The sequence below is a fragment of the Hemitrygon akajei genome, chromosome 8 (genome assembly GCF_048418815.1).
Source record: "Hemitrygon akajei chromosome 8, sHemAka1.3, whole genome shotgun sequence".
NCBI lineage: Eukaryota > Metazoa > Chordata > Chondrichthyes > Myliobatiformes > Dasyatidae > Hemitrygon > Hemitrygon akajei.
In genome coordinates, this window is record NC_133131.1 from 5,642,350 (window position 1) to 5,669,307 (window position 26,958).

Here is a 26,958-nt window from a genome sequence, read left to right on the forward strand (position 1 = left end):
ACTCACACCAACGTGAACTGATTCCATAAGACATGGGAGCAGAATTAAGCCATCTGACCCATGAAGTCTGCTCTGTCATTCAATCATGGCTGATCCTATTTTTCTATCTCCTCCTCAACCCCAGTTCCTGATCTTCTCCCTGTAACCTTTAATGCCATGTCCAATCAAGAACTTAGCAATCTCTGCCTTAAATACACCCAATGACCTGGCCTCCACAGACGCATGTGGCAATAATTTCCACAAATTCAACACCCTTTGGTTAAAGAAATTTCTCTGCATCTCTGTTTTGAAAGGGCGCCACTCTATTCTGAAGCTGTGCCCTATTGCCCTCGACTCTCCCACCATGGGAAACATCCTTTCCACATCTACTCTGTTTAGGCCTTTCAACATTCGAATGATTTCAGTGAGATCCCCCCTCATCCTTCTGAATTCCAGCGAGTACAGACCCAGAGTCATCAAACGTTCCTCGTATGATAACCATTCCTGGAATCATCCATGTGAACCTCCTCTGGAGCCTCTCCAATGTCAGCACATCTTTTCTAAGATGAGGGGCCCAAAATTGTTTACAATACTCAAGGTGAGGCCTCACCAGTGCCTTATAAAGCCTCAGCATCACATCCTTGCTCTTGTATTCTAGACCTCTTGAAATGAATGCTAACATGGCATTTGCCTTCCTCACCACTGACTCAACCTGCAAGTTAACCTTCAGGGTGTTCTGCACAAGGTCTCCCAAGTCCCTCTGCATCTCAGATTCCTGTATTTTCGCCCCATTAAGAAAATAGTCCGTGTATTTATTTCTACTACCAAAGTGCACAACCATGCATTTTCCAACATTGTATTTCATTTGCCATTTTCTTGCCCATTCTCCTAATTTGTCTAAGTTCTTCTGCATCCTACCTATTTCCTCAACACTACCTGCCCCTCCATCAATCTTTGTATGATCTGCAAACCTGGCAACAAAGCCATCTATTTCATCATCTAAATCATTTATATACAGCATAAAAAGAAACAGTCCCAACAACAACCCCTGGGGAACACCACTAGTCACTGGTAGCCAATCAGAAAAGGATCCTTTTATTCCCATTCGCTGCCTCCTACCAATCAGCCAATGCTGTAACCATGTTACTAACTTTCCTGTAATACCATGGGTTCTTAACTTGGTAAGAAGTTTTCCAAGTGTGGTACCTTGTCAAAGGCCTTCTGAAATTCCAAATATGCAACATCCACTGCATCCATCCTACTTGTAATCTCCACAAGGTATGGACTCACTTTCAAGGACTCTGTAACTCATGCTTTCAATATTAATTATTTTTTGTCTGTTTGTTAGTTTTTCTTTTGGTGTTTGCTTAATTTGTCAGCTTTTGTACATTGGTTGTTTGTCTGTCTTTGTTGATGTTGACTGTTTATTCATTTCCATAGGTGCTGCCTGACCTGCTGAGTTCCTCCAGCAACTTGTGTGTGTTGCTTTGGTTTGCCAGCATCTGCAGACTTTCTTGTGTATATGGTGACATGTATGGACTTTGATAGTAAATTTTCTTTGAACTTTTGAACTTTGAATGATTTGATTGATTACAATTGCACTGGAGATAATTGGTGTGTAAGTGCCTGCTCAAAAGCAAAATCAGTATTTTATTGTTGCAGATGTCTCTTGGCAAGAACGTGTGGCTGAGTTTTCCCTGTGTAACATTTAAGGACATATGCAAGCATGGTGTCCGATTACTAAAGTTCAAAAGTTCAAAGTAAATTTATTATCAGACTACGTATATGTCACCATTTGCAACTCTGATGTTCATTTCTTGCAGGCATACTCAATAAATCCATAATAGGATAATAACCATAATAGAATTAATGAGAGACTGCACCAGCTTGGGTGCTTAACCAGTGTGCAAAAGACAACAAGCTGTGCAAATATAAAAAGGAGAATTGAAAATAATAAATAAATAAACAATACATATAGAGAACATGAGATGAAAAGGCATTGAAAGTCCTTGAAATTGGTTGTGGGAACATTTCAATCATGGGGCAAGTGAAGTAGAGTGAAGTTAACTCCTTTGTTCAAGAGCCTGATGGTTGATGGGTAATAACTGTTCCTGAACCTGGGAATGAGTCCTGAGGCTCCTGTACCTTCTTCTGTGATGGCAGTAGCGAGAAGAGAGCACATCCTGGGTGGTGAGGGTCTCTGATGATGGACGCTACTTTCCTGCAACAACGTTTTGTGTAGATGTGCTCATTGGTGGGGAGAGCTTTACCCATGATGGTTTGGGTCATTACTTTTTGTAGTGTTTTCCGTTCAAGGACATTGGTGTTTCCATTACCAGACATTATATCTGCATCTTGATTTTAAAATGGTCAACTTAGCCAGTGTAAGTCTTGACTAACACTCAGATTATTACCACTGGACCTGCTCCAGATGCTAATAAACCTGAAAAACCATTGTCTTCTACCTGGTGAAGGTTCATAACAGTCACGCTACGTTTCAGTACATCATTAATAGCAACCTTAAACTGCTGGAGTTATTCTAGAAACCTGCTTAAAAATGGATACAGACTAGTGCTTTCTACCCAATGGAAAGAAAATGTGGATGTAGCATGAAGCCTTATTTTATTCAGCATCATGTAAAGTACTGTATGATCCGTCTATTGAATCACATGAAATGAACATTTATTCAATACTATTGGGGTAGAATATCCCATTCAAAAAGTTACTGTGTTTAATGTGATAGGAGACCTATTTTTAAAGTCATAGACCACTACAGCACAGAAACAAGTCCTTCAGCCCACCTAGAGCATAGCATAACATACTCAGCAGGTTAGGCACCATCTGTGGAAAGAATAAAGAGTTGATGTTTCCTGCTGTGTCCCTTCATCAGGATTCATGGCAGCCCAGTCCCATCTACCTCCACCTGGACCGTAGAACTCCATACCTCTCTCATTCATGTATCTATCTAATCTTCTCTTAAATGTTACAACTGACGTTTTATCATCCATTATTTAGGCAATTTGGCTTAGTTTTTTTAGTCAGATTAACTCTGAACCTCAAAGGTTATTTTTATATAATTTTCAATGTTGTTGTAGTTTGTTGCATATCATACCAACACCACAGCAAATTCTTAATACATGTAAATATATATGGCGAATAAAGTTGATCTTTGATCCTTTTTATGTACCTTTGTACTTCTTGCAACCTAATTCCATTTTGTAATTTTTCTCTCTTGTTTTGCAGGCAAACTAAGCGGCCAGGACAGTTACAACAGTTTCACCAACAACAATCTGGGAAACCCACGGTTCTCACCCATCCCAACCCTGACCATTGTGCTGCCCCTGGCACAGATCAAACAGCCCATGACACTGGGAACCATCACAAAGCGCACAGGGTAATGAATTTTGACTTGACTTTCTAGCATGATTTTAATGGTCATGTGCAAGGAACTAAACAGATTAACATAAAACATATGTACAGACACCACTCATGTTGGCTTAGCATATCAACATGGAAATTCAGCAATGGCAGGACCATCTTAAATGCAGATTCCACCACACTATGCTCCAATGGACCTGACTACAAACTGCACCTGTCCCTTTGGTGTTACTAACCTGCTGACTTAAGCAGGTAGAGTAAGAGCGCTGGCATCTTAAGAAGGGTCAAAAATGAATAAACCACAAATTCAGAAGAGATTACCATTTAAGTAGCTGCTTAAAATAACAGCACTGTTTACTGAATCTTGAGACAGGGTATATTTAATTCTATGCCATATGGCTATTTAAAAAATATTGCGGAAAAAACCTGAAACTATGTGAAGTGAAGTACCAGGGAGGTGAGGCATGTTTGGTAGATTATAGAGTTTAGAAGTTGATAACAAATATATTTTTCTTATTTTTAATGTGGGGAAAAGTCTTCCCCTAGGGTTCCATTTCAGTTCTCTTTATTACTGCCATTAGAGTTTTCTACAGAAAGAAAATAAGAAGGGTTGTACGGTAGGTTGGTTAGCATCTGATTTAAAACGGGGATAGAGCCAGAACTAAGAGTATAACTAAATGTTATTCCATTAGTTCTGTTTGTGAAAAAAATGTGGACGCTGCTAATCTTACACCGTAAGACACAGAAGCAAATTAGGCCATTTGGCCCATCAAGTCCACTCCGCCATTCCACCATGGCTGATTTATTATTCCTCTTAATCCCATTCTCCTGCATTCTCTTCCTAACCTTTGACACCTTGACTAATCAAGGACCTATCAACTTCTACTTTAAATATACCCGATCACTTGGCAATGAATTCCACAGACTCACCTCCTCTGGCTAAAGAAATTCCTCCTCATTTCTAATTGAATGTCCCTCTATGCTAAAGCTATAGGAAACATCCTCTCCATGTCCACTTTCTGTAGGTCTTTCAATAATTGATAGATTTCAATGAGATTTCCCCCCCTCATTCTTCTAAATTCCAGTGACTACAGGCCCAGAGCTCCTCACACATTATGCCTTTCATTCTGGGAATCATCCTCACGAACCTCCTCTGGACCCTCTCCAATGCCAGCTTTTTTTTTCTTAGATAAGGGGCCTAAAACTGCACACGATACTCCAAGTGTGGTTATGAAAAATAGTGATGCCGACTATTTCTAGCAACATGGTTTCTCCTCCTTAATATAGGCTTTACCTATATCAATTTTCACAGTCTCAAATTCAATGTTTCACAACCAACTATTTTAAGCCCCCTTGAATATAACGAAAAAATGTATCTTGTCTTAAACTGCTTATGAAATGTTTAGGATAAGATTTTTGTTTAGTTATGTTGAAGGGAAGAAAATAGGTGCAAACGGAAATCCAGATGAAAATACATTCGCCTATGCCCCTGCTTCCTTTCTGCACACACCTGATGTGTGCAGGCACAACACACAAGCACACAAGTGGAGACCATGCAGAAATGCTCTGTTTTTATTCTGTGATGTCCAGTAAATTATTATAGCATGGCATGGAGATTTCAGATTTATTTATCACAGTACAGTATATCAAAATGTATAGTGAAATGTGTCATTTGTGTTAACATTATCAAGATTACAATCATGTTTAATTGCTACATTACATGATTAGTGATATTGCCAGCAAAGAGTTGCACCTTTCTGAGAGCTGTCTGTGGGATGCTAATTGCAACCACTTTACTGAAGAATAACTTTGCATATATAGTTTACCATTTTATTTTAAAAATACTTGTGCATTGTGAACATTTCACAAAGCATGGAGAATGAAAGAAGTTCAACATTATTACAGACTTGAAGAAACATCATGATGTACTTAACTGCCTTAAAAAAACCTATGTGAATAAGAACACTAGGAAAGGAACACAACCCATTTATGTTTAACTTCTGCCATTTGACAAGACTTTTCAATGTCTTTTGCTTACCTTCACTTTCTGGAATGATCCCAATTCCTCTGATATAATATTCTAAAAATCCACTGATCTCTCCTTTGAAGATACTCTACCACTGAACATCTCTAGTCCAGTAAAAAATATCTTCAGTCATAATTATTATTGTCAGCTCAACATGGAAGGTTCAGTCAATATGGTTAATTCCTAACTGCACTGAACTGGTATCTTGATAACTGACCCCACTGTTTCCTTTCCAGCTGACAAGTCCCCTCTTGGAATAAGCTCACGCAAAGATTCAGCCACTTCCTCGCCTCCCAAACAACAGATTGTAGTCTTCACTAATGTTGAACTTCATGCAGTTACTGACTGAAAAGCTGGGCCTCTCATTATGTGCGATGCAATGTGAAAAGACTTTTGTTTTAGTTGCACTCTAAAGCTGAACAACAGTTCAGACAAATTGTGGGATGATAAACTGACTTACTGACCCACAAAACACTAAGATCAGGGAGCAATGATACTTGACTCACTTTCTAGTCACTCACTGAGTTAAATGATGTGGCTTCCACTCTAAGATTTGAACACTTAATCTGAGGTACAGCATTCGTGCAGTTTTTGTACAAGTTCGGGTTAATTACCATTTAACTGTACACATGTATGCTGCCAAACAAAATGTTCATCTAGACCATGGGTTGTCAATCTGGGGTCCACAGACCCTTAGCTTAATGGTATTGGTTCATTCAGATAGAGTGGACAGCCAGCGCCTCTTCCCCGGGGCACCACTGCTCAATACAAGAGGACATGGCTTTCGGGTAAGGGGTGGGAAGTTCAAGGGGGATATTAGAGGAAGGTTTTTCACTCAGAGAGTGGTTGGTGGATGGAATGCACTGCCTGAGCCAGTGGTGGAGGCAGATACACTAGTGAAATTTAAGAGACTACGAGTCAGGTACATGGAGGAATTTAAGGTGGGGGGGGTTATATGGGAGGCAGGGTTTAAGGGTCGGCACAACATTGTGAGCCGAAGGGCTTGTACTGTGCTGTACTATTCTATGTTCTATGTTCATGGCATAAAAAAGGTTGAGAACCCCTGCTCTAGATCAAGGTGCGCTCACTCATCCCACAAATTAACAAATAATAAGATGCACTGAATAAGGTGGCAGAAGCATTGTTTACTGGCATGGATATCTTCATTCACCACAACTCTGAACTGATTCTACAAACTGTAGACTTACTTTCAAGTACTCCTTACAACTCTTGCTCTCAGTATTATATTTTTCTATTGGCACAGTTTGTCTTCTTTTACACATTGTTTGTTTGTCAGTCTTTATCCGTCTATGTATAATTTTCTTAAATTATTTTGTATTTCATTTTTTTTCTTGTAAATGCCTGCAAGAAAATCAATCTCCAGGTAGTATATGATACTTACAATTTAAAGTAGTTTGGTTTAAATTTACATCGAATTTAAACTTTGGTTGGAATTTAACCTAAAGCTCTATCTAGTTTTTCAGATAGCTGTTGGTGTCTTACAAAGTTCCACAGATTCAGAAGTTTATATATCCTCCCTGTGACTGTGTGGGTTTCCTCCGGGTGCTCTGGTTTCCTCCCAGAATCCAAATACATTCAATTAGTATTTTAATTGGTCATTGTAAATTGTCCTGTGGTTAGGCTTGAGTTAAATCAGCTGGTTATTGTGCAGCGCAGCTTTAAGGGCTGGAAGGGCCTATTTTGCGCAGTATCTCAAAAAATAAAGACTTAAGGAAATGTAACTCAACTATTTAAAACAAAAAGAGGCAGGGAAAAAACATGGCACTACTGACTAGTTAATCATAACTTCAGTGGAAGGGAAAACACCAGAATCTATCAAAGAAGTGTAGCAGGGCTCTTTATATGCCTATTCCTTGGTGGTTCTTGTACATGGCTGCACAAGTTTGCAAGAATCTACCTATATAATAGACATGATGTGGAATCAGGAGCTTAGCTCTGAGTTCATCAAGATTTGGACAATCAGATCCAACTTGCTGCAATTAAGAAAAGCGAATAATAACAAGCTGCGAGGTAATATTGCAGCTCTATAAAACCTCGGTTAGACCACACTTGGAATATTATTTTCAGTTGTCGTCACCTCATTGTAGGAAGGATGTGGAAGCTTTAGAGAGGATGTAGAGGAGATTTGCCAGGATGCTGCCTGGATTAGAGAGCGTGTCTTATGAAGGTAGGTTGAGCGAGCTCGGGCTTTTCTTGAAGTGAAGGAGGCTGAGAGATGACTTGATAGAGGTGTACAAGATGATAAGAGGCATAGACAGAGTGGACAGCCAGAGACTTTTTCCCATGGCATAAATGGCTAATACAAGAGGACATAATTTTAGGGAGATTGGAGGAAAGGTTTTGGCGTGGACTACATGGGCAAAATGTCCTATTTCTGTGCTGTACTTTTCTATGACTTTATGGCCATAAGCCAGCATAACTATGCAGCAATTGTCTGGTACAACAGACAAGCTGCTGCCTTGCAGCTACTGACACTGGGTTCTCTCCTGACCTCCTCCTTGTGGAGTTTGCATGTTCTTCCAGTAGGTTTCCTCTCAAGCTGTACAGGTGGGTTTATTCTTCTTCATAAGCTCATCATCCCTACTGGGACTTAGGCTACTGTTAACAGCTTGCCCAGAGTTCTCTATCCTGGGCCAGTCTTTCAAGTTTTTCCAGATGTGGCCCATCTTCTTGGTGTATCCTTCCTTAGGGAGCTAGGGCTTTACTCTTTGGAGAGAAGGAGGATGAGAGGAGACGTGATAGAGGTGTACAAGATATTAAGAGGAATAGACAGAGTGGACAGCCAGTGCCTCTTCCCCAGGGCACCACTGCTCAGTACAAGAGGACATGGCTTTAAGGTAAGGGGAGGGAAGTTCAAGGGGGATATTAGAGGAAGGTTTTTCACTCAGAGAGTGGTTGGTGCGTGGAATGCATTGCCTGAGTCAGTGGTGGAGGCAGATACACTAGTGAAGTTTAAGAGACTATGAGTCAGGTACATGGAGGAATTTAAGGTGGGGGGTTATATGGGAGGCAGGGTTTGACAGTCGGCACAACATTGTGGGCTGAAGGGCCTGTAATGTGCTGTACTATTCTATGTTCTATGTTCACAGGGATGAGATCATTAGAACTTCTGTTGATGTTTCTGCAGCACTGGGGTTTTACAGGATGGGGTTTCTAGCCCATGCCCAATCCTCCTTTCGCAGCCGGGCTTGGGACTGTCCATGGCGGAGTTGCTGAGTTCATTGACTACCATGAATTATCCTCCAGTTCAGGAAAATGGCAGAAAGATGCAAGTGGCAGTTGATGGACTTGTGAGAAGTTGTAACATGGAAATAAGGAGAAGGCTGAGTAGACTGATGGGATTACTCTACCAGGAACAGGCTGAGACCTGAATGAGCAGCTTCTGTGTTGTAATAACTAGCTAAGTAGGTCAAAGGAGCATCTTAAAATTCCAGAGACACAGAGGAATAGGGAGGATTTGGGTCAGAAATCAGAATTGTATGTGTTGCCAGGATGGAGGAGGACAGAGATTTGGGAGGTCACATGGGCTGGACAAGGTCATAGCAACAGGAGACAAACCATGAAGTAATTGAAAAATCAAAATGAGAACTAAGACCAGATTGAGATCATTGAGAGCAGAGTTGAAGTGAACATGTCCTAGAATCTGACAGGATATGTATCTGACCTTAAGGTTAAATGCACGTGGGCCATTTCTCCAAAATACGGAAGAAATATTTATAAAGGTTGTGTTTGCTCATGGATATGATTAGTGACCTTTGCTATATCTTGCAAGAAGAGCTGTACAGACAACATTCAATTAACATTGCCCTCTCTAGCAACTAGGTTAGCTGCTGTTTTCAGTGTCACAACCTAAAGTAGGGGATATCACAGGGATGATTTTAATACTACCTGGTTTGTACCCACTGATTTATTAACTGTGGTCCATAATGATGCCTGCTGTTATACTCCAGACATTTGATCATCAAAATCATGACTGACACTCTGCATATCCTCATCCAAGAAAGGCAGCAGGGATAAGCCAGGGAACTAGAGGCTTTTAAATCAGATATCACTGATGAAGAAGTTGGAAAAAATTCTGTGCTACAGAATTAGAAGAAGAAGAAGATAAGTTGTATTTACCACATACTATATACATGGAAGCATAGAGTGAAATGTGTCATTTGTGTCATTGTGATCTAAGTTTAGCAAGTAGCCAGAAAGTACAGCATTGTTTGAAAGGTTTGAAATACTCATACAATTTATCAGCACTGAAATCCTGTATTACATGCAGATCGGATAGTGGGCTCTTACCTATTAATAAAAAATATCTCAAATGGAATTAACTTGAATAGCTTAAGGCATGTCTTTGGTCACTGGTTGTGCAAGAAAATATAAACTACCTTGACCTGAAATAATAGATTCTGCAGCTGCTGGAAATCCAGAGTATCACACACAAAATGCTGGAGGAACTCAGCAGGTCAGGCAGCATCCATGGAAATGAATAAAGGGTCGACTTTTTGGGCTGAGACTTTTCATCAGGACTGGAAAGGAAGGGAGAAAAAGCCAGAATAAGAAGTTGGGGGAGGAAGAAGTACAAGCTGGCAGGTAAATAGGTGAGACCAGGTGAGTGGGGAAGATAGGTGGATAGGGGAAGGTAAAGGGCTGAAGAAGAAGGAATCTGGTAGGAGAGGAGAGTGGACCATGGGAGAAAGGGAAGGAGGAATGGAACCAGAGGGAGGTGATGGGTAGGTAAGAAGAGAGGGAATAAGTAATGGGGGAGAAAAAATGCCAGACGAACGTAATAAGTGCTTTGCATCAGTTTTTGCTGTGGAAGATCTTAGCAGTATGCCAGAAATTTGAGAATATCAGGAAACAGAAGTGAGGCAGAAAATGCTTTGAATGTCTTGTCATGGAGCACATTAAAGCCTTTCTCCTGGCTACATTGGACCCTTTCAAGTTCACTTACTGCTCAAATCGATCTGCTGACAATGCAATAGCCTCTGCCTTCCATTCTGTCCTTTCCCAACTAGAAAATGGGGACTCAAATGCCAGACTGCTGTTTACAGACTTCAGTTCACCGTTTTACACCATTACACCCCAGAGACTGGTGGGGGAACAGACCTCACTGGGCCTCAACACCTCCCTTTGCAATTGGATACTGGACTTCAGTCAGTTCATGTGGGCAGCAACACTTTTAGTCCCATTACACTGAGCACTGGCGCACTCTACGGTTGTATGCTCAGCCCATTGCTGTTCACACTGCTGATGAATGACTGTGTTGTAGGATCCATCTCAAACAGTGTCATCAAGTTTGAGGATGACACAATAGTGGTTGGCCTTATCAAGAATGATGACAAGACGGAGTATAAGGAAGAAGTGGAGCGGCTGGTGGATTGGTGTGAGAAGAACAGGTTAAGCCTGAATGTGGAGAAGGCAAAGGAAATCATTGTGGATTTCAGGAAGGTGCAGACGAACCACCCCTCTCTGCAAATACATGGCTCCTTGATAGTAAGAGTTAAGTGCACCAAGTTCCTGGGAGTTCACATCACAGGTGACTTCACCTGGTCCCTTAATGTCACCTCCCTGAACAAGGAAACACAGTAGTGCCTCCACTTCCTAAAAAGATTGAGACAAGCAAGGCTCTTCCCTTACATCTTTGCTGCGTTTTACAGGAGCACCATGGAGAGCGTTCTGACAAGTTGCAACTCCATCTGGTATGGAAGTAGCTGAGCATCGAAGTAGAAGTCCCTACAAAGGACTGTGACAACAGCTGAGAAGATCATAGGGGTCTCCCTACCATTCATCGGGGACATTTATCGGAGTGCTGCATATACAATGCCCTTAGTATTATTAAGGATCCCACCCATCCATCCAGCATCCTCTTTGACTTTCTACCATCAGGGAGGAGACTACAATGCATAAAAACAAGAATAGTCAGGATGAAAAACATTTTCTTTCCCACAGGCTATTAGGCTTCTGAACCCCTTGCCATATTGTATTCAAAGTGTCAGTGGTTAATCTGTTCCGTACCTTATAATATTTAATATTAATTCACTTTAGTTGGTTATTTATCTGTGATTCAGCTGTAGATCTTATCTTTACTTTCATAAATTATTGTGTGTTACGTATGTTATGTGTACTACTGTGCATTACATCCAGGTTCGGAGAAACATTGTCTTGTATCTATATACATGTATGTAGTTAAATGACAATAAACTTGATCTGACTTGAATGTAGTTGCTTTTACTAAGGAGAAGTGGCTTGGGAAGCTGAAAGGTCTGAAGGTAGAGAAATCACCTGGACCAGATAGACTACACCCAAGGTTTCTGAAAGAGGTAGCTGAAAAGATTGTGGAGGCATTAGTAATGATCTTTCAAGAACACAAGATTCTGGAGGACTGGAAAAATGCAAATGTGACTTCACTCTTTAAGAAGGGAGGGAGACAGAAGGAAAAAAATTATAGGCCAGTTCGTCTGATTTCAGTGATTGGGAAGATGTTGGAGTCAATTATTAAAGATGAGGTTTCAGGGTACTTGGAAGCACATAATAAAGTAGGCCAAAGTCAGCATGGTTTTCTTAAGCGGAGATCTTGCCTGAAATATCTGTTGGAATTCTTTGAGGAATTAACAGGCAAGGTAATCAAAGTGTATGTTATATATTTGGATTTTCAGAAGGCCTTTGACAAGAAAAGATCCCGTGCTATTACAGGAAAGATACTAGCATGGATAGAGATTGGCTCACTGGCAGGAGGCAAAGAGTGGGAATAAAAGGAGCCTGTTTTAGTTGGCTTCCAGTGACTAGTGGTGTTCTGCAGTGGTTGGAATTTGGATGACAGAATTGATGGATTTTGTGGCCAAGTTTGCCAATGATACAAACATAGCTGATGGGCAGGTAGTGTAATGGTAGCAGGAAGACTGCAGAAGGACTTAGACAATTTGGGAAAATGGGCAAAGAAGTGGAAGATGGAATATAGTGCAGGGAAATGTATGGTTATGCACTTTGGCAGAAGGAATAAAAATATAGACTTTTCTAAACAGGGATGTTAACTTGCAAGTTAAGTTTGTGATGAGGAAGACAAATGCAATGTTCACATTCATTTCAAGAGGACTAGAATGTAAAGACAAAGATATGATGCTGAGGCTTTATAAGGCATTGGTCAGATGACAGTTGAAGTATTTCGATCAGTTTTGGGCCCCTTATCTAAGAAAAGATGTGCTGGCATTAGAGAGGGTCCAGAGTAGGTTCTCAAGAATTATTCTTGGAATAAAAGGTTAAAAGTTTGAGGAACATTTGATGGCTCAAGGCATGCACTCGTTGGAATTTAGAAGAACGAGAAGGATCTCATTGAAACTTACCGAATATTGAAAGGCCTAGACAGAGTGGATGTGGAAAGGATATGGAGAGGATGCTTCCCATAGTGGGCACAGCTTCAGAATAGAGGGATGACCATTTAGAACAGAGATGAAGAGGAATTTCTTCACCTAATTTCTTTAGATGGTGAATCTGTGGAATTTCTTGCCATTGATGGCTGTGGAGGCCAAGTCATTGCATATATTTATAGTGAAGGTTGATAGATTCTTGATTAGTCAGGATGTCAAAGATTATGGAGAGAAGGCAGGAGAATGGGGTTAATAAATCAGCCATGATTGAATGGTGGATCAGTGGGATGAGTGGCCTAATTCTGCTTCTCTGTCTTATGGTCTTATCATTACATCACAACACTATTTAATTCCGGTAGTGGACAGTGTTGTAAATGATGCACTGAGTATAGAACAAATTCTGTGGTGCTAATGGCTGGAATGCCTGGAGGAATATGTTCAGCAGATGCAAAGACAGCTGGTCCCAGGTGAATCAAACAGATGTAATCACACCTGTGCAGCCAAAGGCTTTGAGGGAATGCTCGAGGGGATCAACACACTTCAAGGCATCTGCCTTTTCTATAACTGCAGATTAGTCTGACTGATAACAAGTGTCCGTGCAGCCTGAATCTCGATCATTGATATCACCACAGATATTTTGGAAAGTACTGTATATTTTTATATCTGTACTCCTTACATTACTGTAAGTGTTCAGATTTATCCCAACATTGACCCATGTGCTATATCTTGCTGGCAGAATTGACCATTCATTATACAGTGGTAGCATCATGGTTAGCACAGTGCTTTACAGTGCCAATTGTAAGATTGAAGTTCAATTCCTCCCACTGTCTCTACAGAGCTTTTACATTCTTCCAATGACAGCATGGTTTTTCTCTGGGTGCTCTGATTTCCTACCATGTTCTAAAGACATAATGGTTAGTGAGTTGTGGGCATGCTCAGTTGGCACGAGAAGTGCAGTGAGACTTGTGAGCTACCCAGCATAATCCTCGCTGATTTGATTTGACTATCAAACCATAAGACATAGGAACAGAACTAGACCATTCGGCCCATTGAGTCTGCTCCACCATTCCATCATGGTTGATTTATTATCTCTCTCAATACTTTTTCTCGTATCTTCTCCTTGTAACGTTTGGCCCCCTTACTCATTGTTAAGGCGAGCCAAGATAACCAGTACCTATTGATCAGCTGACAACCAATCCTAGGCTGACTTTCACTGATTGGTCATTATTCTTATCAGTGTCTCAAATTTTCTTGGGTAAACTGTTTAAATAGTCATGCTTTGAGACGGACAGTTGAGTTTTGGGATTTTTGGAGTTTCATGGTTTTACTGTATAAAGGTTCATTTCGAGTTCCGGCTTTGTTCTATCTCTTAGTTTTGAGTCTCATTGGTAGTTCTAGGCAAGAGAACACAACAAATTGACAAAAAATCCTATATTATATTGACATGGCAGTTTCAGCAGAAGACGCGTGCATTTCTACAACAGCAGCAAGCTCAATTTGAGGCGGCCCGACTGAAGTCATTCGAAACCTTGACAAGCAGATTATTAATGAATCCAAATGTTAGTGTCAAACACTGAACAGAACTCATGTGAATCTGTTGTTGTGTCTATTACCAGCTTCCAGTTCGATGCTGCTTCGGGAATTAGGTTTGAATCATGGTTTAAATGTTACAAAGATAAATTCCAAGTCAATTTTGCTAGTAAAGGTGACTCATGGAACGCATAGACTTTGCTCCAAAAATTAGATATGGTTAAACATAAGTGTTATTTCAACTTCGTTCTGCTGAAGAACCCACCTGACTTGTCATTTTGACAGCTAACAAGCATTTTTGGAAAGAAGTTGTCTCTCTTTAGTGTCCGCTACCATTGCAAAATTCATAATGCCAATGACTTCATCACATATGCCAGTGTTGTCAATCATGAATGTAACATTATTGAATCACAGTTCAAATGCCTGATTTTTATTTGTTGACTTCAGGCACCTAGCGATGTAGACATTTGCAAATGGCTCCTGGCCACACTGGAGCACAGCCCTGATATGACTTTAGAAGCTGTCCCTCAACGACGTTAGCATTTGATCAGGTTGAAACATCATTTCAATCTGGTAAAACAGAACTGTGTTAATGCAGTTTCCAGTGACGCAGACATCATTACCCATCAGGTCTCCAAGTGGTCAAACACAGTTTGTTCAGATTGTGTTGTGTAGCATTACTTAAGAATCTGCCAATATAAGAAACACATTTGCAGCAAATACCAACATCATGGTCACAAAGAAGGCTTTTGCCATCCTTCACAATCTTCCAGGCCAGTGAAATGCAAGGACAAGAAGTTTCAAATTTATAAGGAGTTTAATGGACAGGTTTAAAGTTGGCATCAGACATCACCATTATCTCCAAATGCACATGGTGACCAGTTGAGTCTCCGCTAGTCAAATCAACTCACCACTCCCCCTGCAGTGCATCAAGTGGAACCCTCCAGCTGAATAGTGAACTGCACTGCATGGTGAAGCTGATCAATAACCAAGTCAACAGTGTGTGTTAACTGTCAGACCAGCCAAATCTGAATGACCTTGGCATTTGTTTTTGCATCAGTCTTCGCTGTGGAAGACACTAGCAGTGTGCCAAATGTTGTCATGTGTGAAGGAAGAGAAGTGGTTCAGTTACTATTACAAAGGAGAAGGTACTCAAAAAGCTGAAAGACCTAAAAGTACATAGGTCACCCGGACCAGATGAACTGCATCCTAAGTTCTGAAAGAGGTAGTATTAGAGATTGTGATGGCATCAGAAATGATCTTTCAAAAATCACTGGACTCTGGTATGGTGCCAGAGGACTGGTAAATTGCAAATGTCGCTCCGTGCTTTAAGAAAGGAGGAAGGCAGCAGAAAGGAAATTATAGACCAGTTAGCCTGACCTCAGTGGTTGGGAAGATGTTAAGAGTCAATTGTTAGGGACAAGGTGATGGAGTACTTGGTGACATAGGACAAAGTCAGTATGATTTCCTTAAGGGGAAATCCTATCTGATGAACCTGTTTGAATTCTTTGAGGAGATTACAAGTACGATAGATAAAGGGGATGCAGTGGATGTTGTATATTTGGACTTTCAGAAGGCCTTTGACAAGGTGTCACACATGAGGCTGCTTACCAAGTTAAAAGCCTGTGGTATTACATGAAAGATACTAAGATGGTGAGAGCATTGGCTGATTGGAAGAAGGTAGCAAGTGGGAATTAAAAGGATCTTTGTTTGGTTGGCTGCCAGTGACTAGTGGTGTTCCTCAGGGGTTGGTGTTGGGACCATGCTGTAGATAAATGATTTCAATGATGGAATAGATGGTTTTTTTGCCAAGTTTGCAGATGATATGAAGATTGGTAGAGGAGCCGGTAGTGTGGAGGAAACAGGTAGGATGCAGAAGGACTTAGGCAGATTAGGAGAATGAGCAAGAGAGTGGCAATGAAATATAATGTTGGAAAATGCATGGTCATACACTTTGGTAGTAGAAACAAATGTGCGGACTATTTTCTAAACAGGGAGAAAGTCCAAAAATCTGAGATGCAAAGGGACTTGGGAGTCCTTGTGCAGAACATCCTGAAGGTTAACTTGCAGGTTGAGTTGGTGGTGAGGAAGGCAGATACAATGTTAGCATTCATTTCAAGAGGTCTAGAATACATGAGCAAGGATGTGATACTGAGGCTTTATAAGACACTGGTGAGGCCTCACCTTGAGTACTGTGTATTGTTTGGGCTCCACATCTTAGAGAAGATGTGCTGGCATTGTAGAGGGTCCAGAGGAGATTCACAAGGATGATTCCAGGAGTGAAAGGGTTATAATTTGGGGAACGTTTGATGGCGCGGGTCTGTACTCGCTGGACGGGGGGTGGATCTCACTGAAACCTTTCGAATGTTGAAAGGCCTAGACAGAGTAGATGTGGAAAGAATGTTTCCCATTGTGGGAGAGTCTAGGACAAGAGGGCACAGCCTCAGGATAGAGAGGTGCCCATTTGAAACAGAGATGTGAAGAAATTACTTTAGCGAGAGGGTATTGAATTTGTGGAATTTGTTGAAATGGGGTTGAGGAGGAGAAAAAAAGGATCAGCCATGATTGAATGGCAGAGCAGACTCGATGGGCCAAATGGCGTAATTCTGCTCCTATGTCTTATGCTCTTATGGTCTTATGATATTAACTGGATGGAGAAATTTGATATCTGAAACATCCCTCTTGATAAGGTCTATACGAGGACATCGGCTGTTCAAATCATGCCATTCGATGCCATACCACTATCAGTATGTGAGACCATATAATAACAACTGCAACAGTGCTATACAGCAGTATTTCAAGAAGGTTTAATTTGCTGTATCAAACTGCAAGCAGAACTCTATCTTCATCCAGGTGCAATGCCGGTTTTCTGTCTCAAAAGACCAGTGCCATACTCAGCCTTACCGATCACGGAGCAAGAGCTAGGTCACCTGCAATAAGCTGTGTGATCAGAGCTATCAACTACTAATATTGGGCAGCTCCAACAGTCATCATCAAGAAAGCCAATGGTTCAGTGAGGTTGTGCAGATTTCTCAACTGGTCTCAAAGTGACTCCGGAAACACACCAGTACCCACTACTGGTACCGGCAGATCTCTTCATGGTCACTACTTTGCAAAGTTGTACTTGGCTGAAGTCTGCCTCCAGGTAGAAATGGTGGAAAACTCACAGGACTTTCTCACCATTACAACACATAAGGGGTTATTTTTCTTCCTCCATCTGCCTTTCAGGATAAAGGCAGCTCTTTCCATTTTCCAACACCTTATCAACACCATGCTGATTTTATTGACTTTGTTACCATTTACCTTGAGGATATCATTGTGATGGTCTTGGTTCAGACAGAACTATGTCAACACCTAGTCCAAATTTTGAGCAAACTACAAGAGACCTCTGATTGCAACTTCAGGCGTATAAATGCAGCCTCTAGATGTCTTCAATCAAGTATCTGGGATTCATCATGGATGAGCATGGGCCTCACCGTATCTTGAAAACATCACTGTTATCGTAAAGATGTGTCCACCATCAGATGTCAGCACTTTACAATCATTTTTGGGCATGAAAAGACATTATTCAGCATTTCTCACAGCAATAAGCCAGCTGAGGGAGCCACTCAATGCCCTGCTCATCAAGGGTGCTACATGGAAATGGTCCAAACAATGCCAAGAGGCTTTTGATGTCATCCACCCTTCTCTTAATGCTATCTACCCTTCTCTTGATGTATTTCAACCCACAGTTGCCAATCAGCATCATAACAGATGTGTCAACTATGAGGTGGGAGCTGACATATCCCTTATCTTCCCTGATGCTTCTAAAAAGGCTGTCATGCATGCAATCTGTTCACTGACCGTAGCAGAAAGGAACTGTGGGCGAATTGAGAAGGAAGCCTTGGGAATCATCTTTGCTGTGAAGAAATTCCACAAAATGCATTTTGGCAGATACTTCACTCTCCTTACTGATCACAAGTCATTGTTGTCCATCTTCTAAGAAAGGCATCCTGGTGTATACAGCTAGCCATCTGCAAAGGTAGGCAACAATATTATTAACCTACAATTTTGAAATCAAGTACACATCAACCAGGAACTTGGTCAAGAAGATGCCCTCTCCAGACTTATGAGTCAGCAGGTTACTGAAAATGAAGACGCAGCCGTGGCTCTGATTACAATTGATTGCAGAGTTCACCTGGTTTTATCAAATGCTGCTGAAGGTCTTCGGTCACAGTCAGTGGGATCAGAGAAGAAAAAACTGGAGATCCTCTTCCTCAGTGTACTTCCAGACACCTCATTGATGGATGACCAGTCAAAGTTGAGGAGGATGGTGTACTCTTCTACCAACATCATATATTGTTCTCAACCGTGGACTCCTGCCTAGTGTTTGGAGACAGGATAGTGATTCCAGGAACACTTTAACCAAAAGTACTGAAACAATTCCACCATAGACACTTGGGCATCAATCAAATAAAAACCCTAGCAACAAAAATATCTCATCCTTATATGAGCAGTACTCTACAGCAGTGAAGAATCCAAGTAGAGCCAATCCACAACCATGGCCTCAGACTATCAGACCTTGGAATTGAGTCTGATATTGACTTTGCTGGCCCAATCAATGGGTGCATCTACCTTGTCCTGGTTGATGCCTTTTCCAAATGGCGAGAAGTATTATCTTTGAAGCCAACAACGACAGAGGTTAACATTCAACAGCAGCTGCAAATCTGAAGCTGCTTTGGGATGCCAGAAATAGTGCTATTTCTGACAACAGCACTCAATTCAGTTCGCAGCAGTTTGCTGCATACTGCCAGAACAATGGAATTATTCACAGCTACTCACCCCCGTATTATCCACAGTCTCAACACCCAAACAGAGAGGTTTGTAGATACCTTCAAATGATTGCTTATGAAATCAAGAGGGAACAGAGCATCATATGAGGCTCGCAGTCTGTTTCTGCTGACATGTTGAATTACACCACATCCAAGCCTCGAGGGGAAGTCTCCAGCTGAAGTACTTTTGGGAAGAAAACTGTGCACAGTGTTGGATGCAATGCTGCCACATCGTCCAACATCTAAGACAGCCGATGGGCAGGGGCACAAAGGCAGGCAGACCTTGGTCAATGGGTGAAGTAATTCAAGCCCAGACCTGCACTGGGGGCCAGACAGTATCACAATGGGCAAAACCGCTGGGTACCAGGTCACATTGTCAAAAAATGAATGGTGAAAGTTCTCTACAAGGTTATTATAGACAGACATCGCTGGTGCTGCCACATCAACCAGTTGCAGCAATGCACTCCTGAAGGCACGTGCTCATCAGGCAGATCACCAAACACAGAGTTGGACCTTCATCTCCTCCTGGAAGGGTTTGTTTTACCCGAACTGAACCAATCACCAGTACCAGCACAGCCACAATCAACATTGTGACAAGAAAGTGAAGGCCTGCAATCAGATCGCCAGTTGTTCCATTCCAATTCAAATCAACACTTGGTTCAAATCCAACAAGTCATCATCTTCAAGAGGGAAGTGTTGCAACTAGCCAAAACAACAAAAACCAGTGGTCAACTGACAACAAATCCCAGAATGACTTTCACTGATTGGTTGTTGTTCCTATCAAAGTCTCAAATATTCTTGGGTGAACCATTGAAATAGTAGTGCTTTGGGATGTATCATTGAGTTACAAGATTATTACAGTTGCGTGATTTTACTAAATAAAGGTTTATTTAGAGTAAAAACACAAAATGCTGGCAGAACTCAGCAGGCCAGACAGCATCTATGGGATGAGGTAGTGACGACGTTTCGGGCAGAAACCCTTCATCAGCAGTGAAGTAACATGGGATGGTGGAGGGGGGATAAGAAGTGGGGGGAGGGATGAAGTAGAGAGCTGGGAAGTGATAGGCTGGAGAGAAATGGGCTGGGGGAAGGTGGAGAATTATGGGATATAAAAGAGAAAGAAAGGTAGGGCTGGGGGGGGGGGGAGATTATAGTGAGGGGGGAAAAAGAGAGAGAAAGAGAACCAGACTAAAATTATAGATAGGGATGGGGTAAGGCGGGGGCAGGGGTATCATCGGAGATCTGTGAGTTGAATGTTCATGCCGGCAGGTAGGAGGCTACCTAGGCGGGAGATAAGGTATTGCTCCATCAACCTGCGTGTGGCCTCATCTTGACGGTAGAAGAGGCTATGGACAGACATGTTGGAGTGGGAGTGGTCTGTGGAATTGAAGTGTGTGGCCACAGGGAGATCCCACCACTGCTGGAGGACCGAGCACCGGTGTTCGGCGAAACTGTCTCCCAGTCTGTGGCAGGTCTCCCCAATGTATAAATGGCCACATCGGGAGCACCGGATACAGTATATCACCCCAGTTGACTTGCAGGTGAAGTGGTGCCTCACCTGAAAGGACTGTCTGGGGCCTGGGATGGTGGTGAGGGAAGAAGTGTGAGGGCAGGTGTAGCGTTTCTTCTGTTTGCAGGGATAAGTGCCTGGAGGGAGGCCGGTGGGGAGGGATGGTGGAGATGAATGGACAAGGGAGTCGCGTAGGGAGCGATCCCTGCGGAAAGCCGAGAGTGGGGGGGGAGGGGAAGATGTGGCTGGTGGTGGGATCCCGTAGGAGGTGGCGCCTTTATTTAGAGTTCCAGCTTTGTTCTATTTCCTGGCTTTGGGTCTCATCAGTAGGTATAGCCGAGTGAACACAATACTCATAAAGAACCTATCAACCTCCACCTTAAATATACCCAGTGACTCAGCCTCTACAACCATCTGTGGCAATGAATTCCACAGATTAATCACCCTCTGGCTCAAGAAATTCCTCCTCCTCTCTGTTGTAAAAGGGTGTACTTGTATTCTATGATTTGATGTCCCAGTGATTTGATGCAAATAATGTATTTCATTGTCGGTTTTCATGTACATGTGACAAATAAAGCTAATGTAAGCTTTGAGTTGAATGCTGTGACAGTCCTTAGAAAAAAGTGGAAAACTTTATGTGCCACAGTATTGTGGAGGAAGATATGATTAAATTACAGAGCATGAGGAAAAGTAGACCAACTGCTTGATGACAATTGAGGACGTCACTAAGATTGGAGAAATGATGGAACCCTTGGAGCAAGAAGGGAGGTGTTTTTGAGATTTTTTAGAACTGAAGGAGGAGGTCTTGACAGAATTATTGACCAGCAAGTATGGCTTTATAATTCAGTGAACAATCAAATAAACGAACAAGATTTATTTTGGAATTTGATCTATATACCAAAAAAGCCCAAATAATGGAAGTCATCTGCTTTTGCTCTTGTTGAGTTATGCACTCCAAAGTAAAAAAAAAGTAGTATGAAAAAAAAAGCATGTGATAATAGTTTAAATTTGAAACTTGACCCGAAATAGCTTTTAAGACTCACTTTACTAGCTTGTTTTCAAACCATTTGGGAAAAGGTATCCATGGTTCCTTAAAACATATGAAAAGGTCAAAATAAATATTCTAGTGCATGTAAAGAAACTCGCCCATAGACAAATCAATCATCGAATAGTAAAAATGTAAATTGAGGCAGAAAAATTTAAATATGATACAATCAGCTATGACATAAAAATGCTGATTCAATCATAATGATAAAAATGAGCTGCAAATGTCTCTGGGATGAATCAGAATCAGTTTTAATATCACTAGCATATGTCATGAAGTTTGCTGTTTTGTGGCACTCTGCAATACACAATAATTTTAAAAAGTACTATAAACTAAGTAAGTATGTATATATATTATATAGTGCAAAAAGAGAAATAAAAAAGTAGTGAGGTAAGGTAGTGTCCTAGGGTTCATTGTCCATTTGGAAATCTGATGGCAGATGGGAAGAATCTGTTCCTGAAATGTTGAATCCATGCCTTCCAGTCCTGTAACTCCTGCTTGATGGGGGCAGTGAGAAAACAGCATATCCTGGGTGATGGGGGCGGGGGGGGGTGGGTCCTTAATAATGAATGCCAACTTTTCGAGGCATTGCCTTTTGAAGATGTCCTTAATGCTGGGGAGGCAGGTGCCCACGGTGGGGTTGGCTGAGTTTACAACTTACTGCAGCTTCTTTGGATCCTGTGTAGTGGTCCCTCCACACCAGACAGTGATGCAACCATTTAGAATTCACTCTACAGTACATCCAAGTTTCCAAGAAAAGTTGGTATTTCCTGCCAATTACTGGCAGTTTATTTCCCAGTAATGGTAGTGCTGTTATTAATGTTCCAGTGACTATATAATCGGCCTTGGTGAGTTATAATTCAATAAACCAAACTGGGTGACTAAACAAAGTGGCACTTGATTTTGATGGAAAGGGAAGCTTTTGACTAATTAATTATCAAAGGAGAAAGATAAATTAATCTGAAACAGTTGCACTTCATTAGAGTCCTGTCTTTTGGTCTGACTGTGTAATTTGCCCAGTAACTATCTAGCATCACAAGCTGCTAGGCAGATACAGAGCTTTATTAAGCTCAATGATTCAACTTCCTCACCATTGGATTTGAAAATTAATTGTTAGTTTTCAATTTAATTTCTCTGTGTTATTATTTTAGAGGGCCTGCTCTAGGCCCAACATTTACAGTGCGGCTAAAAAGTTTGTGAACCCTGAAGAATTTTCTCTATTTCTGCATAAGCATGACCTACAATGTGATCAGGTCTTCACGTAAGTCCCAAAACTAGATAAAGAATACCCAATTACATAAATAACACAAAGTATATTATACGTTCATTTATTTATTGAGAAAAAAGATCCAATATTACATATATTTATTGGAAAAAGTATGTGAACCTTTGCTTTCAGTAACTGGTGTGATCCCCTTGTACGGCAATAACTTCCACCAAACGTTTCTGGAAGCTGTTGATTGGTCAAGCAGCTTGGAGGGATTTTAGGACATTCCTCCTTACAAAACTGCTTCAGCTCTGTGATGTTGGTGGGTTTCCTTCAGATCCTTTCACAACATTTCTATAGGATTAAGGTCAGGACTTTGACTCGGCCATTCCAAAACATGAATTTTCTTATTTTTAAATGATATTGTTGATTTACTCTTGCATTTCAGATCATTGTTTTGTTGCATTATCCAGCTCCTATTAAGCTTCAGCTGATGGATTGCTACTCCTGTAAAATGTCTTGATACCATTTTGAATTCATTGTTCTCTCAACAATTGCAAGCTGTCCAGGCCCTAAGACAGCAAAGCAGCCCCAAACAATGATGTTCCTTCCACCATGCTTCACAGTTGGAATGAGGTGTTGGTGTTAGTGTGCATTGCCTTTTCCCTCCAAACACAGCAATGTGCATTTCTGCCAATAAGTTCAACTTTTGTCCCATCTGTCCAGAGAACTTTGTCCCAGAGGTGTTGGAGAGCATCCAGGTGGTCTTTTGCAAATCTGAGACATGCAGCATTGTCTTTTTTTCTGGAGAGCAGTGGTTTCCTGTTTGGGGTCTTTCCATGAACACCATTCTTGTTCAGAGAGAAGATGATCCTCCGAAGGTCCAAATCAGGAGGCTTGGAAACGAATCTTGAAGCCCGTTGGAGTTAGTTGGTTGCAGAGACACGCACCCAACTCACAGACCTCCATTGATACCCCTGCCCCCCCCTTACCTCATCCCTATCTATAATTTTAGTCAGGTTCTCTTTCTCTCTCTTTTCCCCCCTCACTATAATCTCCCCCCAGCCCTACCTTTCTTTCTCTTTTATTTCCCATAGTTCTCCACCTTCCCCCAGCCCATTTCCCTCCAGCCTATCACTTTCCAGCTCTCTACTTCATCCCTCCCCCCACTTCTTATCCCCCCTCGACCATCCCATGTTACTTCACTCCTGATGAAGGGTTTTGGCCCGAAACATTGTCACTACCTCCTCCCATAGATGCTGTCTGGCCTGCTGAGTTCTGCCAGCATTTTGTGTTTTTTTACCATTCTTGTTCAATTTTTTCTTATAGTGGACATATGAACAGAGACTTCAGCAAGTTCTGGAGATTTCTTCAGATCTTTTGATGTTACCCTTGGGTTCTTTTTCACCTCCTTCAGCGTTGCACATTGTGCTCTTGGTGTGATCTTTGCAGGGAGAGTAGCAAGAGTACTGAGTTTCCTCCATTTGTAGACAAGTTCTCTTACTGTGGACTGATGAACACTCAGGTCTTTAGAAATGCTTTTGTGGCCTTTTCCAGCTTCATGCATCTCTACAATTCTTCTCTCTTCTAAGGTCTTCTGAAAGTGTTTTGATTGAGGCATGGTGTACATAAAGAGATCTTTCTTAAGAAGAGCAGGCTCTGTCAGTAACCTGACTTTGTATGTCTTTTTTATAGGGCAGGACACCTCTACAACCCACATCTCCAATCTCATCTCATTGATTGGAACACCTGATTCCAAATAACTTTTGTAGAAGGCATTACCACAGAGGTTCAAATACTTCTTCCATCAAATACCTGTAATATTAGATCATTTTTCTCAGTAAATAAATGAACAAGTATCACACGCAAAATGCTGGGGGAGCTCATCAGGTCAGGCAGCATCCAATAAAAGAGTACAGTGGACATTTCAGGCCAAAACCCTTCAGCAGGATTTTGGCCTGAAATGTTTACTGTACTGTTTTCCTAGATGCTGCCTGGCCTTGTGAGTTCCTCCAGCATTTTGTGTGTGTTGCTCAGATTTCCAGCATCTGCAGACTTTCTCTGGTTTGTAAATGAACAAGTATAATGTTTTTTGTGTCTTTTATTTAACTGGGTTATCTTTATCTAGTTTCAGGATTTGCGTGAAGATCTGATCACATTTTAGGTCATACTCAGAAATAGAGAAAATTCTACAGGATTCACTAACTTTCTAGCACCACTGTAAATGCCATTATGAAGAAAGCACAGCAGCGTCTCCACTTCCTTAGGAGTTTGCAAAGATTCAACATTACATCTAAAACTTTGACATACTTCTGTAGATGTGTAGTGGAGAGTATAATGACTGGCTGCATCATAGCCTGGTATTGAAACACCAATGCCGTTGAACAGAAAATCCTACAAAATGTAGTAGATATGGTGCAGTCCATCATGGCTAAAGCCTTCCCCACCTTTGAGCATATCTACATGAAATATTGTTGCAGGAAAGCAGCATATATAATCAGAGACACCTACCACCACATGCTGTCTCTTGCTGCTGCCATCAGGAAGAAGGTACACAAGCCTTTGGACTCATATCACCAAGTTCAGGAACAGTTATTACCCCTCAACCATCAGGCTCTTGAGCTAAAGGAGATAACTTCACTCAGCTTCATTTGTCCCATCATTGAAATGTTACCACAGCCTGTGAACTCACTTTCAAGGACTCTTCACCTCATGTTCTTGATATATATTGGTTATTTATTTTTTATTATTATTATTTCTTTCTTTTTGTATTTGCACAGTTTGTTGTCTTTTGCACACTGGTTGAATGCCCAAGTTTGGCACAGTCTTTCATTAATTCTATTATAGTTATTATTCTATTATTTATTTACTGTGAATGTCCACAAGAAAATGAATCTCAGGGTTGTAAATGGTGACATATATGTACTTCGATAATAAATTTACTTCGAACTCTGAAATAGAAAGTAATAGAAAATAATATCCAAGGCATATTACACATTGGTAATCGAATGGAAGGCTTTAGCTATAGTGATAAGATACAATAGTAAAGTTTGAGTTGTTTTTAATCCAAGATTCATGGTCTGCTTAGGAATCGGTTGAGTGTGGTTTCCAGGTTATGATGTACACTACAGGGTGATGTTATTTGATTATGCTTTTTATTTTTGAACCAAAAGCTGGTACCTTATTGCAGTTTCTAAATTCAATTTAACTTTGAGCTATCCTTCTATACTGACTTCCGATTGTTGGAGGCAATTACATGCAGACCAGCTTTCAGACAGCCTAAGTTCAGAAATGGAACTTATTTACAAAATCAGCTTGAATAATTTCCTGTAACTCAATCTTCACCAATGCAGTGACCAACATTCCTCCACTGATTTGATTGATCTCTTGCCAATGAAATAGGCAAGGTCCTGGGTGAATTCTGTCATTTCCTGGTCTATGGTCACAGGTTGTAGTCCTAAAAGCTAAGCTTGTCTCCAATCCACTCCATAGATAATGGTGCTTGTAAAGTCCATATAGTGTGTAATGTCTTGGAGAATCAGTATCCAGTAGCTTTTGGACACTGTCATATTCAAGTGAAAATCTAACAAAGAGAGAAAAATGGTTAAATTCAGAAGATATTTTAACCTCTGTTAAAAGAAAGAAAACCATGAGGGAACAGCATTTTGTAAAAATTTCATGTATAAACTAAACTCAGGCAAACTGAACAAACAAAATTAGACATAGGATAATCTTTTCTGGGTGTAATGTAGATGAATTGCTTCCAAAAGAGGTCTTTGGTGATAGGCTATAGATTTCATCTCTGCATAAGCTGGCGAATACTGAAGTATAGTACAAAGTAACAGCTTCCCCCAACCTACCTTGATGCAACTTTTCTAAAATCTAGAAAGCTGTGATGAGTCACTCATTATATAAGAGTTTAATAAAATTACAATACAATAATGAATTCAAATATATTTCATCTAACAGTAATGCAGATATTCTGTGGTAGAAATATGTTCATATGAATTGGAATTGAAATTGGTTTACTGTTATCACATGTATCAAGATACAGTGAAAAGCTTATCTTGCATACTTTTCATCTATGTGGGCA

The 26,958-nt window shown here is 41.0% G+C and overlaps 1 protein-coding gene across 5 annotated transcripts in view; it reads left to right on the forward strand.

The window, feature by feature from the left end:
- The window catches only part of bcas3 (BCAS3 microtubule associated cell migration factor), a 928,098-nt gene that overhangs the window by 429,339 nt on the left and 471,801 nt on the right, over positions 1-26,958 (forward strand). For all 5 annotated transcript variants that reach the window (XM_073053122.1, XM_073053127.1, XM_073053125.1 and 2 more), the window contains exon 16: positions 3,223-3,373. In XM_073053122.1, coding sequence (XP_072909223.1) covers positions 3,223-3,373 — 151 coding nt within the window. The remainder of the gene's footprint in view (positions 1-3,222; positions 3,374-26,958) is intronic.